Genomic DNA, 19068 nt, shown 5'->3' with positions numbered 1-19068 from the left:
ACGAACTGAAAGAAAGCAAAGGTCCTTTGGGAAGGAAGCACTGCTACCACTTAGGGATCTGACATGGTCACATAAGCCCTATTTGCCTTCTGAGACTGATTCGTTAAAAGAAAAGAAGACAGATGTGAGGCTTGCCTGCCAGCTGCCTGTTTTACAGAGCCCAGGCTCTGGACGCACAGAGCAGGGAGACGCGGCCCATGTCCCCCAGGTCTCTGTGCAGAACAGACACGTGCACAGCGAGCAGGGAGCATCGCAGTAGTAAGAATGTGGTACGGGCCATTTCTCTTTGGGTGTTTGACGGAGGCGAGGCGGTCCCGATGGACTGACGTGCAGCCCTGGCAACAACTCGGTTCAGATCAAAAGTTCAGTTTCAAGCAGAAAGCTTCTGAGGCCCCAAACAAAGGTGTCTTATTCCCACAACCTCTTTGCTTTGCTGTTCTTGGCAGGGGGGCAAGAGGGCAGGGAAGGAGATGATAGCGCCTTTCAAGTTTCTGATTGCCTATCATGAGCATCAGGGGCGAGGCATCTCAGCATTTCTCCTCCTGAATGATTTATCCAGCGCTCTAGTGTTCCCTCTCCCTGAGGCATTAGGAAGGAGAGTCTCTAAGTAACCGGAAACTGAGACTGAAAGAATATATGGCCAGTGAAAGGGGTGACTGCCCAGTTGAATCATGAGTTAAATTCAAATTTATCACAATTGAGAATCTGAATGCCGCCACCTCTAACAGTTTCTTACCTGTTTTTTTAGGGATAAGACCTTGTCGATATGTCGAAACAGCCAGTTTCCAATGTCAGAGCCATCCAGGTAAGTAGCCATATTTGTGTTTTAACATCAGCAACTTCCAGTCTGTTTGCTTAATAAATCAGACTTTTTGTGACTGTTCACCCCAACTGATGATTCACTTCAAAAAGAAAAGAAAGACTCGTGTAAGGTACAATTAAGGAAGGATATAAGGCTGGTAATGTACAACTGAGAAGGGAGAAGCTATTTTTGTAAGGGAGTCAAAGTTTATAAATGAGAATTAAATGGTCTTCTACAAAAATGCAGTGTGTATGTTTTTTGATATGCTTTTTGGTGTGTAAGTTTTTGATATGCTCATCGATCGGAATTTAAAAATTCATTTTCCATTTTTATATCCAATTGAGTTTGTTGACTCATCTGTTTAGAATACATCTTTCTTTAAATAACATCCTTTTCTTGTCAAGTGTTCTTCTCAAGGCTTGCATATTTATCTTTTAAGGTCCGTATGCTATTATGTCTCCTCATGCCCTCTCAACAAACAAATTCTTTGGTTGTTTCATCTGACTTAAGTGTTACCACAATAAGGGGAGGGGGAAGCAGGCATTTTGGAACACAAATACAATTACGGAGAAAATTTTAGTATTTGTTTTGACTCAATACTAAATTTGTTATTTCTCTTAAGAGCTTGGTGTTTAACTCTCAAGTGGCTCCCATACTGAGACGGTGGGCACAATGCTTTATTGTAAAATTCCATCTTTCCTTTCCATCAAGATGGAGCCATTTGTACTTTCTCTAAAGGAACTTTAAAACTTTTTCCCCCTGGGCTTTCCTGAATACCGCACAGCATATGGTAGTTTCTGAATACTTGGGGTCTGATGCACCATCATACATACACTAACCATAAGCAACTGACTGTATTTTGAAGGGACATGCATGTGGTCAGATTGTGGGGTGAGGAGTCCTAGCACACACCGGTGGTGGAAGTGGGTGGAGGGACGTATCTTTACCCGTCATGACTAATGCATAGCCTTAAATGGATGGGGTTCTTAAGTGGTAAGATATATAACAACCTCTGGAAACCTGTCACAGAACAAACCACCAAGGAAGGGCCTCTTGGTAAGGATTCAACTCTGCATTGCCATGTTTGGCCCTCTGGTGTCCATCTAGTGAGTTTCTGATGTACGTACCCTGACATTGGTAGTAGAATTCATTTTGCCTTCCAGGCCTGTGAGCATCCTTGAGCCTTTGAACCTTCTCTTTTACCCAGTGTGTACAGCTGTTAGTAGCATGGGCTGTGAAGCCAGATTAGTGGAGTTTGAATCCTTAATCCATTTGGTACTGGTGTGGGATCACGGGAAAACTACTTTACCTACTTTACTTCTCTGCCTCTGTTTCCACATCTGTAAAATGGGGACAGTACTCACCTCCTAGGGCTACACATATAAGATGCTTAAAACAGCACAGTAAGCCCTCATTAAGGGTCACATTGTTACTATAATACTTATCATTCCGGAATGCTCTGTGTTAAAGTGACAAAAAATAATACCATTTAATCACTGCATTTGAAGCTCTCAAAGTGCTAAACATAAAATTTCCTTTTTATTTTGCAGGACACAAAAACATAGTCTCTCAGGCTGCCTTTTATTCTCTTCCTTTTATAGCTGAAAGTGTGTTGATTTTTCTTCCTTAGTGCTTCCTGGCCTCCCTCAAATCTACACTGAAAATTCACCCGTATTTTATCTGTTAATTTTGACCTTGATATATTTTTAGGTCTGTAATATTTAGAAAGCTGCTATTGACTGTTCTCAATAGCTGTTATTATACTGCATTAAAAAAAAATCCATCTACTCTACCAACAAAGGCAGTGCTTCCTTATGGATGTGGTATTGCCCCTCTCAATATATTTTATGCCAGACAGAAAGCCTAATTTAATGCACCTTCAAATGAAATACTATTTCTTGTGGCTAAATAGGATCTGCACTGATATTTTCCTATCATTTCTGCATTAAACGTAGGGTCTATTAAATAAAATATGAAAATGGTTACTCTATACAAAATGCTTTGTAGTAGGAACATTACCTAGGCTATGGTCTTGTGTGGAACAAATAGAAACCCCAGCTGATGAAGGAGTGCCTTCGTTGTATAAATACTAAAGGTCTTAAATGTTCCATTCAACACACTCTAGTCACTTCTTTTTATTAGGATCTCATTTCCAATTCAGTTCAACTGTCACATTCTGGGTGCATACTTTGTTCCAGGCACCATACTAAGTGTTGGCTATGCAAAGATGAACTGAAACCTGATCCTTGAGTTTGAGGAGCTCATGGTCTCCAGGACTCACTAGCTATGCGACTTTGGGCAAGTTGTTTTATCCTCTTTGTGCCTCAGTTTCCTCATCTGTCAAGTGGGGAATTAATAACATGTGATCTCATAGGGTTGCTGTGAGGGTTAAATGAATCAATACTTGTAAGTGCTTAGGCCAGTTCCTGGCTCATTGTAATTGCTCAATAAATAGTAGCCATTATCATCAATCATCATCATCGTAATCATGTGGTTCAACAGTTCCCAAAGTGCGTCTCCTGGAATAGCAGTTTTATGGGATGTTGTTAGTTAAAGGGTTCCATGCTAAAGTGTTTGGGAACACAACATTAAGCAAAGTTGAACAGGATCTTTGCTGCAGGATTTCTCAGAGTCCATAACTTGCTAATGGCTTCATATAGTTCCAAGAAGGCAGTGATGTATACAATGTTTTCTAAACATATTGGACCTTTGAAATGAGTATCTTGTAGGATAGTATTTTGCAGTGCAAACTTCTAGAAGTAATGACTTAGATCTCTATTTTGTCTGGGTTGAGCATATTTAAGCCTCTGTCAACCATATTTCTAACAGTCAGGCATAGGTAGTTGAATTACTGCACCTATGTACACCAGACAACATGGAGCCAAATGGTTATAAATCTCTACCTGGCCACTCACTAACTCTGTGACCTTAGTTCACCCTTAGTTTACCCTTCGGTAAAATGAGGACAATCATACTACTTAACAGGATTGTTATAATGAATACACAAAATAATGTATGGCAAGTGCCTAGTTTATAGCACACAAAGTCCTTAAGAGATGGCTCTTCTAATTATCCAAGTAATGCATGGAATGGCCTTGTTTTCTCTTCAGCTGCTTCCATCTCCTCCCTGCCCCAGAATAAGCGGGAGGCCAGAATCAGACCCACCCTCAGAGGAGATGGACAGTTGTCTTTCACATCCACACTGAAGAAGAGATGGCCTTTGAATTGTAAGGGGATTCTATCTAAGTCTGCATTACTTTTCAGTTGTATTAGTGAAATCTCATTTATCCCAGGGACATAAAAACATCCTGAAGGAGTCAGCTGATTCTTCCATAGTCTGGAGAGGGCCTTTGTCTCCTAAGCAGCTGATAAGGCTCTAGACCAGACGTTGGCCCACCTTTTCTGTAAAGGACCAGATAGTAATCAATACTTCAAGATTTACAGATCACTGGGCCTCTGCTGCACTATTCAGCTCTACTGTTACAGCACAAAAGCAGCCATAGGCAATACATACATGAATGGCTGTGGCTGTGTGCCAATGAAAGTTTATTTACAAAAACAGGTGGCAGGTTGGATGTGGCCCATGGGCCGTAGTTTGCTGACCCCAGTTCTGTGCTCTGTAGGCTGCTTGTTAAAGCCCACTGTTGATGGGAATGGAGTTGCAACCAAGGTAACATCAGCACACTAGGCACAGTGGGTCTGATCCTTTCAGATGAAAGAATTTGACATGACAGGTGGTGGGGAAAGCTAGAGCTGCCGGGAAATCTAATCCCATCAGCGATCTGTTTGGTAAGTCTAATGAGACCAAGTGACACTGACCACTGGCAGCACCTGCCTGTCCTTCCCCTTCTTCCTGAACACACCCCCTTTGGCAACTGCCATGGGCGTCCCCAGGGCCTCAGCGCCCCCAGAGCCAATGTCCTCCGAGTCGTCACTGGCCCTTTCTCTTCACCACTGATCAAAGTAAGCTGAGTATTATTTGTTCTTTCCTGTAAGATCTGAGAGTTTCATGGTTGAACGGAAAAGAGCCCTGTGCCCTAGTCATAGCTCTGCTCCGTGACTTCATCCCCCGGTCCTCATGAGCTGCAAAGGGCAGGAGGCGGGGATGTTGCATTAAATGACCTGTAAGCCTCTGTCCAGCTTCTAATAGTTCATGAACTTCTTGAGAATAACTTCTAAGGTTTATTATTAGGACGATAATAATAGTTTCTTCAGGGTTTACTATGTACTTGGCACAGTGCAATGGGATTTCCATGGATTATAATGAAAGGTTTGGAGAAGCAAAAAAACTCACCCAGGATCACACAGCCTGTGAGTAGGAGAGTCAGGAACTGAACCGAGTTGCCTGATCCCAAAGCCCATGTTTAGAACCATTTTGCAACAGTGACTAGTCTCATTACTTACCATCTCCAGCCCGGCACCGAGAGTGAAGATGGAGGAGTGGGTGTAATCATAACTACCAAGGCTGCTTGAAGGACAATTACCATTTTATGGATGCTGGGTCCTCCCTTTTTTTTTTTTTTTTTTTGCGGTACGCGGGCCTCTCGCTGTTGTGGCCTCTCCCGCTGCGGAGCACAGGCTCCGGACGCGCAGGCTCAGCGGCCATGGCTCACGGGCCCAGCCGCTCCACGGCATGTGGGATCTTCCCGGACCGGGGCACGAACCCGTGTCCCCTGCATCAGCAGGCAGACTCTCAACCACTGCGCCACCAGAGAAGCCCGGGTCCTCCCTTTTAAAGCCCTCAACCGACATTCAGAAAGGGTGCCAGCATTTCAGCAGAAGCAGCTAATAGCTTACGCTGATTAAAGTCATCTTAAATGTAAGTTGGCTAGGAGTGAAAAGTACAAAGTAAAGTGACTCACTAACAAACATGGTCTTGAAATACAAATGACCATGGCCACTGAATCCCACCTCTCTGCTTAATTGACTTAATCAAGCTGCTCGTGAAACTAAAACTAACTCCTTTATCATACATTTTACAGGAATGATTATATGAGCCTTGCATCATTAGTTACTGTATGGCTTCCTACCATGGGAAGTTTCCATTGTCACCCAATCCACATGTAGAACAGAATATCTTGATGCCCTGAGTTTTAGTCCTTCTTTCCCTTCCCCACCCGTTACCATTGCTCTTCCAGTCTCCATTGCTCAGGGCATAAGGGCTCCGTGGAAGAAGAAAACAGCCCGACAAAAATATTTACAGACAGGTGTTAGGGACTCTAATTCCATCTAGGACTTCCAGTTTAAAAAAGAATTCAGGTATATGACAATCCTTGGTACAAAGGAACAGACTATCACCACCCATGGCTGGTCAGTTAATCAAATACATTTATTAAAGCTAATAATAGGGGCTTCCTTGGTGGCGCAGTGGTTGAGAGTCTGCCTGCCAGTGCAGGGGACACGGGTTCGTGCCCCTGTCCGGGAAGATCCCACATGCCGCGGAGCGGCTGGGCCCGTGAGCCATGGTCGCTGAGCCTGTGCTCCGCAACGGGAGAGGCCACAACAGTGAGAGGCCCGCGTACCGCAAAAAAAAAAAAAAAAAGCTAATAATAATAATGATGATACATACCTTCCTTTACTATTGCATTTAAATGCGAAAGATAAAATATGAACTTTCATTTGTCACGTTTTCCCTTTGACCTTGGATCTACTGTTTCTTTCTTAGGTAAACCACTATAACACAGTGTTTATGATTTCCACTGCTGGTTTCTTTGAAGTGTAGCCAGAACTTGAAATGTAGCAGTTTGATTCTAGAGCTACCTCCAGCTGGTGATCTTTGCTGCTCTGCCAGGGCTCCATATTGGTGACATATACTGACTAAGGGATGTCATTTTTTGAGGCTGACATTCACAAGTACTTCAGAAATATAACCTGCCTTCAACCGATTGTAGACATTCTCTTAATAGCTGTACGGTACATTATTGAAATCTACTTTCCCCTGGATGACAAGACTACAGTTGAGTCACTCAGGAAATTACTGAAGAGAACAAAAAGTGTTGAGAACAGAGGGGAAAAAAAACACAACAACCTTTCAGTATGAAACATCTTGGGTGAAAAACAGTGGCTGAGTGGGAGTTTCTCAAAATTGTATTGAGTGGGAAAGTTCTGTGTGTTCTGAATCTATTTCACATTTCAAGAATCCCTAAAGACAAAGAAGTCATGCATTCTAGTGATACAGAGCTTTATTTTAAAATGGGTTGGATATATTTTAGTTGGTGTATGTGTGTGTTTGTGTGTCTGTCTGTCTTCCTAATTTAGGCTAATATATCAAATAAGAAATCTTTTAAAATTAGCTATTGGGAAAACACCCCTCTTTCTGAGAGTCTTCTGTGAAGATGCTAGAAATCTCAAAATGTCATATCCTGCTCCATTCAGAGAAGGACTAGGACTGTAAGAACAGGAAAGCACAGAAAGAAATACTGTAAAATGCAACCCTATAGGGGTTCCTCTTCCAGCGGCTGGGCGAAAGCCATGGGGAAGGCCATAGATTCTGGCAGGTGCTGCTGGAGACCTTGGAAAACTAAAGATAGAACCCGTGGGGAGTCATCTGAAACAAATATGCAATGGCAGGAAACTCCAAAAGCCTGAGCGCTAAAAGGAGAGACGGAGTGGGGACGAAAAGGGAGGGGGAGATAAGAGAACAAGGGCTCTGGAAAGCAAAGTGGAGTGGGATTGTCAGTATCTAGTGGCTAGCAGCTACAGAATCCAGCCCACTGGGGAAAGATGCCATTGCACTGTAAGTCACACAGGAGCGGCTGGGGAGGGAATACTGTTTCCAGAATTCTCGGGCTCAAAGCCTGGAGCCAAGCAAGAGAACAATACAAATAATTAAGGGACAAGTGGAATTAACTTACAGGGAATTCTTTCGGCTTTTCTTCACCTGGTGAGATCAAGTGTAGTATTCATTTCACATCAGATAGGTCTATTATCAGGGAACTGTATCCTGTTCTGGCAAAAGATGATCTAGTAGATTTTTTCCATTCCAAGTTTGAGGATGTAACAAAGTATGTATAGCTTGGGAAAGTGATGCACTGGGTCTGCTACGTCAGGGGCATATTTAGAAATATCTAAGATGAATAAATCTCAAGCAGGGAAAAAAAGCAAGGGAAGGTGTTACAAAAGGAAAAAACCAAAGCCTGCTTCCTTTACACTTATACAGAATCTATATAGAGAAGGAAGTCCAACCTCGTATCAACTCCAGGTCATTGATTTCTGTTTGTTTATTCTTTCATAAAAACATAGCTCATATTCCAAACCCATTTTGAGTAGCGAATACCATGTTCAATTTGCAGATGGAAAAATTGAGTCATTGAGAGAGTATTTTGTTTGTGTTCAAACAGCAAGTCAGTGAAAGAGACAAGAATATGACACCAATCCTCTGGTCGATGGAACAAAAACAGAGAGCTACAGGTCTACACATTTCTATGAAATTCAAGTTATAAGGAATTTTTCTTATGGTTCTAATTTAGCCTATAATTTGTCACTCAAATATCACCGCCCTACAATTATATTAATGAATTGTCTCTAATCAGTTACAAAGCAATCCTCTGACGCTCCCTTAAGGTGTACATTAATGATTGGATACTTGACACGTTCACAGGCTGCTCTGGATCCTGTCAATATTTGCTGTCAAAAAAAACCATTTAGGTTCTGGGTTTCTTGAGTCATGCCTTAAAGATGAAAAAGCATCAGGCTAGTGAGTTAATGGCTCATTTTTCAAACGTGGCTTTTTTTGGATGCCTATTCTAGAATTATCCATTTGGCGTGCCCCTTTTCCAAGGCCATTCTCAAGGTGTAAGTTTGTGTGGCCTTGAGCATATCACCTAACCTCTTTGAGGCTCAGTTTCTTTATGAGTAAAATGAAGATGATAGTCTGTACCTCAGAAGTTTGTTGTGAGGATGAAGGTGTTATGACAACCTAGCTGAATCTTGGGGTTTTAGGGTGGATAAGGGTGGTTTGTGGTGAACGTGGGGAGGGGTAGTTACTGTTCCACAACCTCACCACCAGGTTAAGATGAAAGTTAGTCCCAACCCAACTCTGCCACTTTGTTAAACACGCATTTGTTAGCAAACAAGCAGAAACCATCCATACAGTCTGTCTGTGAGCCTGATGAAGCCTCAGCTCTTGTCCCTTTAAATGCTCTGAGTGACTGCCAGTTTGCATAAAAGGTTCATGGGAGGCAGGTGGGGATTCTGTTGCCCATAGTTGGCAGCAGCCAGCTAGAAATCCTCATTATCAATGACTGGAGACAGGCCCATTTAGGGACCACTCCTCTGAGCTCTGTCGCTAAAGATGTAAGCTAGAGGCATCAGATTCTTACACTCTGTTCAGCAGGGTGGGAATTGTCTCTAAAATAATTTAACCACTCTACATATCTTAACCTCCTCCAACTTCATCAAGAGAAGCCATTTCTAATAGTCATTCCATTATTTCACTGATTTTTTGCCATTTATGCAAATATTAAAGCCTCGGTTATTGGTGGAGATAAACCTAACAGAAAACACTTGAAGCAGCAATCTGGGGAACGTGGTCTTAGTAATATTTTACCACCTAACCACCCCAGGAGGATGAACTCCCAATGAGAGCAATAGTGTTCCCTACAGCTGTAGTTTAAACCAACCTGTGTGTATAAAATATCACACTGTCTATGCTAAAGTAGTTTAAAGTAAATTACAGACATCATAACAGTGGGCAGAGTGAACATTTTAAATGCACATCAATACTCATTCACTTAGGGGTGATCTCTTTCAATGGTTGTCAGATTTGGGCCCCCAAGTTCCTTGGAAGTGCTCACGGTCCAGGGCTTGGGGGAAGCAGATGGGGTCTGGGCTCCCTACAACCTTGGCCAGAGCAGCTCCACCTCCACCTAGTTTGCATTTCACATATTCTCACAACACTTTACTGAAAAGAAGGGTTCCATGGCAAGAAGGGTTCCATTAGTGAAGGCTAACATTCACATTAAACAAGTGGGGAAGAAAAGACCCAGAGCAGTTGTCACTCTTTCAAGTACAGAGAATCTACAGCCACTCCTAGCATTGGGCTCTTTTCACTACCATAGCCACCCAGGTACCATGGAGAGGCTACATGCATTGCTAAAATCAATCTCTGAGCAAGAAAAGGTGGTATTTCCATAGCATGCGCTTTACTGAATACATCATCCTGGATGATTTTTACATGTTCCATTACTGAAAACTACAACCCACCATAGAGCATACACTCTTGATTAAATGGGTTAGTTTAACAATCATATCTTTCAGAAACAATACGTTAACTTGAACTTCCCATTAGGAAGATGCCCTCTGTACATGCTTAATAAATGGGTCAGGGTAGTGGTGATCTAATTAAACTTTTAGCCAGTTAACTGTCTTCCAAATAGTCCCTATATCAACTTTTCCCCTCTTTCATCCAAACTGTAGTAATGGAAATAGTTATTGGTTCAATACACATCATCTTCAGTGAGTCTTACTTACATTGTTTTGATCTTATTTCAGGACCCTAGTGATATTTCATCCTATCTAAGACACTGCCAATTGTAAAATACCAGTATTTTATGTCCTAAGAAATAAAACAAGTGTGCCCATTAAAAATTTAAGATACCACTGACTGTAAGACACACTCTGATTTCAGAGATATTAAAAGAGGTGCATCTTGGAGTTCATGAAGTATGCTACCATATTTGCCACCATAGAAGACATGTTTTCCCCCTTGTCTTATACCTCCTCCTCCCCCCCACTCTAGGCCACCTGATATTTCCATTAAACAGAGGAATAGCATAGAAGGCTCAGCCTTAGTTTTTCCAAAATGCTTCCCTCTAAAATTGTGCTGCACTTATATTTTAGCATATATGATACATACTGACCCCAAATACTTCTTGGCTTGTTGGCCCTAGGAATGGTGATGTACCTCTCTTGATATCCACCACAAACACTTTGGATCTGTTTCCTTTCTGTGGGATCATCATTATTCTAGTAGAGACGAAAGTTTTAAAGCCCTATGTGGAAAAAGTCACTTCCTGTTCTACGGAGCAGAACATAGATCCACCATGTTGCATGAACACGGACACTGGATACTTCCTGTGTCTTGAGTTAAACATTCCCCTGGCAACAGAGCTCATATCAGGCAGTTCCAAATACCACACTTCCTAATGATTTTGCTTGGTGTGGTACCAAAATTGCCCAAACTGAGTCATACAGTAACAAAATATGCTGCTCCTTTTGCTCGGGCATCATTTTCATTCATAACATCACAGCGCAATTTCAACTTTTCAAGCCCACATATCCAACTACTCATAAGGCAACACTTTATCTCAAGTGGAAAAAAATACATTCTGCCTTAAAAAAAAGTTTTAATGCATGTTTTATGAGAGTGATACTCCTGGGTGAAGATGTTTTTGGTCTGCATTAAACATTCTTGCCTTTTGATAACAGATGAAGAAGTATGGACAAAATTCAGATTTACATATTCTCTTTCCCAAGTTTGAACTACTATGTCGGTATTTTCCTTACATAATTTAATGTTTAGCATATTTCATGTTTTCTAGAAGGTATTTTATGTTTACTGTGGGTAGAAATTGGTATTGCATCTTAATAAAGGACAAAAATCTATGAACTGTGATACCAATGAACTTGACTTTCCAGCACTCTCCTTACGCACTGACCCACACAGTGGGGTGTCGGGGAGAAGGTAAAAGAGTGTCAAATTACAGAGACCTAAGGCAGTGCTAGAATAGCCGTAGGACATTATGGGAAGGAGGAGGTGGTTTGGGAGGCGTGATTGCCCCCCTCCCGTGGTAAATCTGAAGGAAGCTGAAGGAGGGCTAAGATGTGGGATGGTTTCTGCAAATGCCATGGCCTCCTTTCCTATCATTATGTGTTCTTTCCTCATCCCAGAGAGCGGAAAATATTAGGCACCACAGGAGGGCAACAGCCAGAACAAACTGTCTTCCAATTTTTCCAGCCAGTAGGGAACTGTGAAATCACTGCACAGACCTAAGGATGAGTACAAGAAATCTGGAATAAATGGAAGTCAAATTTTCCTTGGCATATTTTTGTACTGTCATAGCAATTTTCTTGAGGTAAAAAGCTTTAAAGGCGTACTCTTCAGATTTGTTTTGCCTCACAATGATTACCATCTCAGAGTGTCATTGCAATTTCTTACTTTCCTTAAGCTAAATCTTCCCTGTTTTCTCCTTTAGGCAAATATCAATATCCCAATGGGAGCCTTTCGGCCAGGAGCTGGGCAACCCCCCAGAAGAAAAGAATGTACTCCGGAAACGGAGGAGGTGAGGAAAACTGAGCTGTCAGAGCTCAGCACCTTCTTTCTCCTCCAACATCCTGACTAGAGGAGGCAGAGGCAAGGCGAGGGCCAGCTTTCCAGGACAAGGAGGGCACAAATGCATGTGGGTCAAGGAGTCATCATGTAGTACATACATTTCTTTGGTTGTCTTGCTCAGTCAGCCACGAAACACACTGACCCGCACTTCCCTCCAGCCAAATCTAAGTGCCTGGCCCAGGTATTGAAGATGCTGAGTTTAGCATCTAGTTTATTGATTGCGTGTGTGTGTGTGTGTGTGTGTGTGTGTGTGTGTGTGTGTGTGTGTGTAGGGGGAGGGGGAACCTCTCAGATGCTCTTGGTTCAGCAACAGTCAGTAGCTTGCTAAGTTTTCACTCTGAAGCTTTTATTCAATCTAGCTGGATGTATGTAGTACAGCTTCTGATGAGTGATGAACCCCAGTGGGAACGCAGGTAATAAGCACGTGAAATTACTTGTGAATTCAAACAAAAAGCCCCAATCTCTGGGTATTTCCTTTGAAAAGAGGAACTTGCAAAGGAGTCTATCAATTTCTGTATTTTTCCCTCCCTTTATTTCTTTTCCTTTCCTCCAAATTCAAATACCCAGTCTTCTAAAATGGGGGCTAAAATTCATCATGGGTGCAATAAATATAGTTCCCTGCCCAAATGTTTATATTTTTTCCTCAATTCTGACTTTTCTGATGAAACCTGGAAGGTCTGGTTCTAAAAAAAGTTAAGGTCTTGGAGCAATAAAGCCACAGGGCATTGCAAACTGTATTTTATCTTTTTTAAAAGGTGAAGAGGCTTTTTAAACTTTTGTAGGTGACCTTTTTGGTATTTGCTAATAAAACTGGTTGTCCTGCATCTAACCTTTTTCTCTCATAAATAATTCCTGATGTGGTCCTAAGTTAGTGGTTCCAGCCTCCTATAAATAGAAAGATAATTTTTGAAAGGAAGAGATAGAGTATTTGAGTGACATCGCCATGTTCTGGAGTTTCAGTCACTAAGTCACCCTTGATGAACAACAAATTTTCAACATACAAGCTGAAAACGCCTGGCCCTACTCGGCTCTGAGGGTACATAATTTCAAGTTCTGCTGCTGCTAACTTGGCCACCCAGGTAGCTCATGATCATGAGCTCTCCCTCTGGGACTTTGGTCAAGTATCTGAGTCTCTGTCTGCAAAATATGATTCCGTCCATTCCTCAGAGGGTTGCTGTGAGGAAAGAGTCATGTATTCAATAAATGACTGTTCATCGATTGATCGAATTATCCAATTTTTATGAAGGACTCCTGGGCCTATTATTTCACATGTTGTAAGAAAAAAGCACAGGGAGGTAGAAGGGAGGGCAGAAAGGCATTCTTTCTACATCTCCATTCATCTGTAATTAGGTTTTCTTCCTGTGCTTCCTCGTAAGCTGTGTGTCACTGTGTCTGGCAATCAGTTGGAAGGTAGCCTGACTCTCTTTTCATACTAAATGGACTGATGTGCCTGTTGTTTTGGAGGCTTGCATCCATCTTACTCTGTGGTAGAGACGGCCCTCGATTCTTCTCTACAACTGGTACTTTCCTCCACACAAGTGTCCCAGTTAGGAGCTTGGGAAAGCACTCTGCTCGTACTCTTGCCTTGTCCCCAGCCTGATGGTTCCAGCACATTCTAAAATAACTAAGAACTGATACAGCCTGGGTTTTGAAAACTTACTTTATGACCAACCATATAAATGGTCAGCCAACATTCTTCTCAGGATGGAGGGAGCGGGGTATCCACAGAGATCCAGAGACCCCAGGAGTGTTTCTTGAATTGAGCTACACCTTCCTTGTGGGGCTCACCGGTCGGGAGGGTGGCAAGGGGTGGTATTCCCTTATTGTGAGAGCAGAAAGGGACTCTCAGGACTTGTGGGGTCTTATAGAGAGGTGGGATCTAATGACTCAAGTTCTGGGCTGGACCTTGGAGTAAGTTTCTCATGGAAACAATATTGCAAGTGGAGCAGTTAGGCAGCTTGGTTTGGCTACGAGGCCCCAGCCACCTTTGGTTGCATAATTTGAATGGGAAAATGGAATCTGAATTCAAATAACCTGTAGAGCCCCGCTTTTCTATTACTATCCAGTTTAATATCTCGGAATTGCTTACTTTCTTAGATTTGGGATTCATTGCTTAGCTTACCATTAAGATAACCACTGTCTAAAGTCGAGGGCATAACAAACCACTCCTGAACAGAACAGGCCACCTCTATCACAGCCAGGAGCTCCCCCATCTCAAACCTGCCACCATCTCAGACGTGAAGAAGATGGACCCTAGCAGGAAGCCAGACGGGCCATCTGACAAGGCCTGTGAGCACTGGCTGAGTCTCCCGCCTACCTATGGTCTCTGTAAGCCCTTGCTCTGCATAAGACAAGGCAGCTGCTTGATTAAAGTGATTTGAAGTGTATTGACAAGCCCCTGCTCTGCCTCCCAAATCTCTCAATTACATCATTATTAAGCCACAAAACAGCACATTGGGATTTTCCGTTAATTACTTCCCTCTCCACCTGATCCCTTCACATGATGCAAATACACTATTTAATTCTAGTCTTGCTACTTCCTATAGCTGTGAGGCCGTGGGCAAGTTTCTTACCCCCCCCTCACCTCGTGCCTCAGTTTCCTCAACTGTAAAATATGGATAATAATGGTAGCAGATTGAGAATTTTAAATTAATTAATTAATTAGTTAATTAATTATTTCTTGGCTGTGTTGGGTCTTCATTGCTGCGTGTGGGCTTTCTCTAGTTGCGGTAAGTGGGGGTTACTCTTTGTTGCCGTGCGCGGGCTTCTCATTGTGGTGGCTTCTCGTTGCAGAGCACCCGCTCTAGGTGCGCGGGCTTCAGTAGCTGTGGCACGCGGGCTCAGTCGTTGTGGCTCGCGGGCTCTAGAGCGCAGGCTCAGTAGTTGTGGTACACGCGCTTAGTTGCTCCGCGGCACGTGGAATCTTCCCAGGGCAGGGATCAAACCCGTGTCCCCTGCATTGCCAGGTGGATTCTTAACCACTGCATCACCAGGGAAGTCCCAAGGATAGAGAATTGATGTGAAGATTAAATGAGTTAGTAGGTGTAACTTAGAAGAGCTAGCAGTGTGTTTGCTGTTATTATTAAGTCTCCAGTGTATGAGCATAACAAGCACATCAGCCTGCTGTGTCGTACAGGAGAGAGTTTAGGGGAAAACTAAATAGGGCATCTGGTAGTAAAGAGGGAGATGAAGGTGAGATAGCTGGGAAATGGTTCACCATTTTGCCAAATTTTACAAATACTCTGTCACCCCCCAAGGGGGGCATTTCCCTTTGACAATAGCCATTTCTGAAACTGGGAATGGCGCGGGGCTGATAAGCCTTCTCTCAAGCTTTCTTTATCTAAAACCAAAGAATGTCTTCCATATCCCTTCTCAATTCAAATATCTACTTACAAAAGAAAAGAGAGCATACTTAGCCAAATGGAGCCATCTGGACCCTGCCTGTTCATGCCTTAATGTATTATAATTCTTATGATAACAAATTCATAGAAAAAAATGGAATCTGATTAACATTATTTTTTAAAAGATGAGAGAAGATTCAGTTAAGAATATGCACCACCACTAACCCCCTCCTGAGTCAATATCTTAAAACCTACTTCTTAAATATACCCACTTATAATTTTCCATTATATGTGACCTTACCAAATCAAGTGTTAAAAGTTTTACCTTGATAAATAAAACACAGTGCATTGAGGTTTTAATAAATTCAAGTATTTTCATCCTTTAACTGTGTATGTTTGCACAGTAAATCTTTGCACACAGACACATAACTGCACACGCTGGTTTTCTGTGTTAATTGTGCCAGTATAGCACATTTTGATATTAGAAAGATAGTGATTATGACTCACCCAGGAACTTAACAGAAGGAACTGGAAACATTTTTCTCCTTCATACTTCTTTATTAAGATCTACCCACCTAACAACCATGGGAACATTTATAAGTGAGGAAACATTTTTCATTTCACCACTACATATATATATATATATATATATTTTAAATGAGCACGTTATAGCCTTGTTTAAAATTTCTTTCCAAAAGCCCAACAAAGAACATTTTGGAATACCATGTCCTCCAAGTGGATGTTTAAAAGTTTTAACTATTGCTTCTAAATCTGCATTTATAAATGATGAATGTGTGTGCATGATGAAAGGAAGCTGAGCCTATGGCTCTGTACATTGACCTGGGGAAACATTTTCCAGATATTTACAACAGATATGTACAACAGGTACAGTCTACATCGAACTACTGTATCATTTAGTGTGGGTGACATGTTAGCTATTTCATCAGCACTGAGTCAGATTCAAAGAAAATGACTATAGGAAAAAACATGAGCCCCTCAAATAAGCAATTTAAAAACGTTTCTGTAAAGGACACATCTACCAAATAATTTGTTAAAGTTTGGGAAGCTTCAACATTTTCTGCCCTTTCCCTTTAGGGTTTAGACAATTTGAGAACTAGATGTAGGAGCCAGATGGGGGCTAAAGCACGGCATTGGCTTTAATACCCAAGTTACAGGGCTGCCTAGTAGGGCCGGCAACACATATGGGCACGGGGCTTGCACCTGAGAAAAACGTGCAGTTTCTTATTCTTTTTCCCAGAACTGTATTGGTTCACTCCGTTGCTGGCCCAGCAGGTGGAGCTCTGCCAGTCTCATAGGGGGCCTGTTAATTTGGGTCCTCCAAGAAGCAGATCCAAAGATGGGATTCGATGGGCAAAACATTTATTGGGGAAAACACTTGTAAGGAAAAACGAGAGGGTCCTCAGACCGTGATGCAGGTGAAGGAGAGTGGGACAGAGGGTTGGGCGGAAGCATCTTAGACAACAGTGCTGTTCTAAGGAAAATTCTCGAGCCCAAGTCCCTCCCAGAGGAGTCCCAGGTCTCCCAGGAACAGGCCCGCCTTAGGATCCTATGACACTCAGTCATTGGCCACGAGCAGCCGTGGGAAGTGTGACCTCAGCGTGGTGATGGGCGGGTTTCAGGGTGAAGCAGCTGGGCCTGTCATTCAATTATCCTCCCTGCAGGAAACTGATCCAAGAGGCGGGCTCCTGTGGCTGCCACAGAGATCAAATGTTCCTCCAACACCTTCGTTCCAGGGCCCTGGGGAATATGCCCCCCACTGCTAGAAAATAGGAGGAATGAGCTAACCAGCAACTGTCTGTAGTAATGAATTGGAGTTCTAGGAGCTACACACAGCAACGGATCTTACTGTTTTACAGCCACTGTTAATACATGTGTTTGGTGTATGTACATAGAGACATAGATTTGTCACTATGGCACATTCTCAGGCTTAATCAGCTAAACCACCATCAACAAGTGTGCCTATGCACTTCTGCCTCAGGAAACTGAGGCCACGGGCGGGTCCTATGCCAGCGGGGCTTCCCTGGTGGCACAGTGGTTGGGAATCCACCTGCCAGTGGAGGAGACACGGGTTCAAGCCCTGATCCAGGAAGACCCCACATGCCGCGGAGCAACTAAGCCCGTGCACCACAACTACTGAGCCTGCGCTCTGGAGCCCAGGAGCCACAACTACTGAAGCCCGCGCGCCTAGAGCCCGCGCTCTGCAACAAGAGAAGCCACCGCAATGAGAAGCCTGCGCACCGCAACGAAGAGTAGCCCCTGCTCACCGCAACTAGAGAGAAGCCCACGTGCAGCAACAAAGACCCAACACAGCCAAAAACAGAATAAAATAAATTAAAAAAAATTTTTTTTGGAGGAGCCACAGAAAAAAGTATAGGATATGGTCCCACCCTAAAGCCACAACAACAGAAAAACATAAAACGATAGGAAACGTAAAATACTTTCCAAAGCAGGAGGGGAGAGCTGGGCCTCCTCTGCCACTCCATCCTATCCCACCCATATTCAAAGAGGTTTTGCTTATGTCAGTTTCAGTTTGTTTCTGCTTCCCAGAAATGTCATTGTAATAAAGGCTGGCAGCCACTGCACCCCAAACAAAAGAACGGAAAACTCCTGGACCAAGTCCTTGTTAGAGGTAGCCGTGCACTAACAGTCCACAAACCTCTGCCCTTCAGGCGTCTAATTATGATACCAAATTAAATTTGATCTTGTAAGATGCTTCTCTTGGAAACACAACACAAATCCTTTTAACTAGTGGTAATTTTTATTAGCTATCAGACACTGAACAGTACTCTTGTGTTTTCTAAGTGATGCAGAAATTACTTGTTTTCTTCTTCCAACTTTATTCCCCTATAAACTTCAGGAGATCTTGAAACTCTCAGGGTATTCCAACAGCACAAGAAAAAGTCACTCTGCTAGAATTACTCTCTGACATTTTTTTTTGCGGTACGCGGGCCTCTCACTGTTGTGGCCTCTCCCGTTGCGGAGCACAGGCTCCGGACGCGCAGGCTCAGCGGCCATGGCTCACGGGCCCAGCCGCTCCGCGGCATGTGGGATCTTCCCAGACCGGGGCACGAACCCGTTTCCCCTGCATCGGCAGGCGGACTCTCAACCACTGCGCCACCAGGGAGGCCCTCTGACATTATTTTTGCTTTAATTGTTTTCTGCTTCATGTCCATGACCTAGAGAGACCAAATGTCTTTTTCGGTGAGCTAAATCTTTCTCCTTTTTTTGTCTTCAGGGTGCTCCTCCCACTTTGGATGAGAAGAAGCCAATTCCAGGAGCTAAGAAACTTCCAGGACCTGCGGTCAACCTATCAGAGATCCAGAATATTAAAAGTGAACTGAAGTATGTCCCCAAAGCTGAACAGTAGTTGGAAGAAAAAAGGTGAGTGAAAAACTATTTTCTTTGTCTCAAAAAGACCACTATAAAAATGGTTTATGGAAGCCTTGCGCCGAAGGAGTCTGGAATTCCAGAAGTGTTTACTAAGGATCAGGACCTTCAAGTTAGACCAGTATTTCCGGTGCAAAGTTTTTCTGGTATGTAAAGCCAAGCTTTTAAGCCTATCTTATTCCCAA

At 42.9% G+C, this 19068-nt stretch overlaps 1 protein-coding gene across 1 annotated transcript; it reads left to right on the top strand.

Moving 5' to 3' along the window:
- Positions 1 to 766: 766 nt before the first annotated feature.
- On the top strand, positions 767 to 18863 carry SMPX (small muscle protein X-linked; the record flags this gene model as incomplete). The annotated part of the gene is made up of 3 exons (XM_079727174.1): positions 767 to 805; positions 11998 to 12084; positions 18732 to 18863. The coding sequence occupies 3 exons, from the start codon at positions 767 to 769 to the stop codon at positions 18861 to 18863; spliced, it is 258 nt and encodes an 85-aa protein (XP_079583300.1).
- Between the last annotated feature and the right edge of the window lie 205 nt (positions 18864 to 19068).

The sequence above is a fragment of the Hyperoodon ampullatus genome, assembly GCF_949752795.1.
Source record: "Hyperoodon ampullatus genome assembly, chromosome: X".
In the NCBI taxonomy this organism is placed as follows: Eukaryota; Metazoa; Chordata; class Mammalia; order Artiodactyla; family Ziphiidae; genus Hyperoodon; species Hyperoodon ampullatus.
This window is presented reverse-complemented; position numbering and strand designations above follow the sequence as displayed.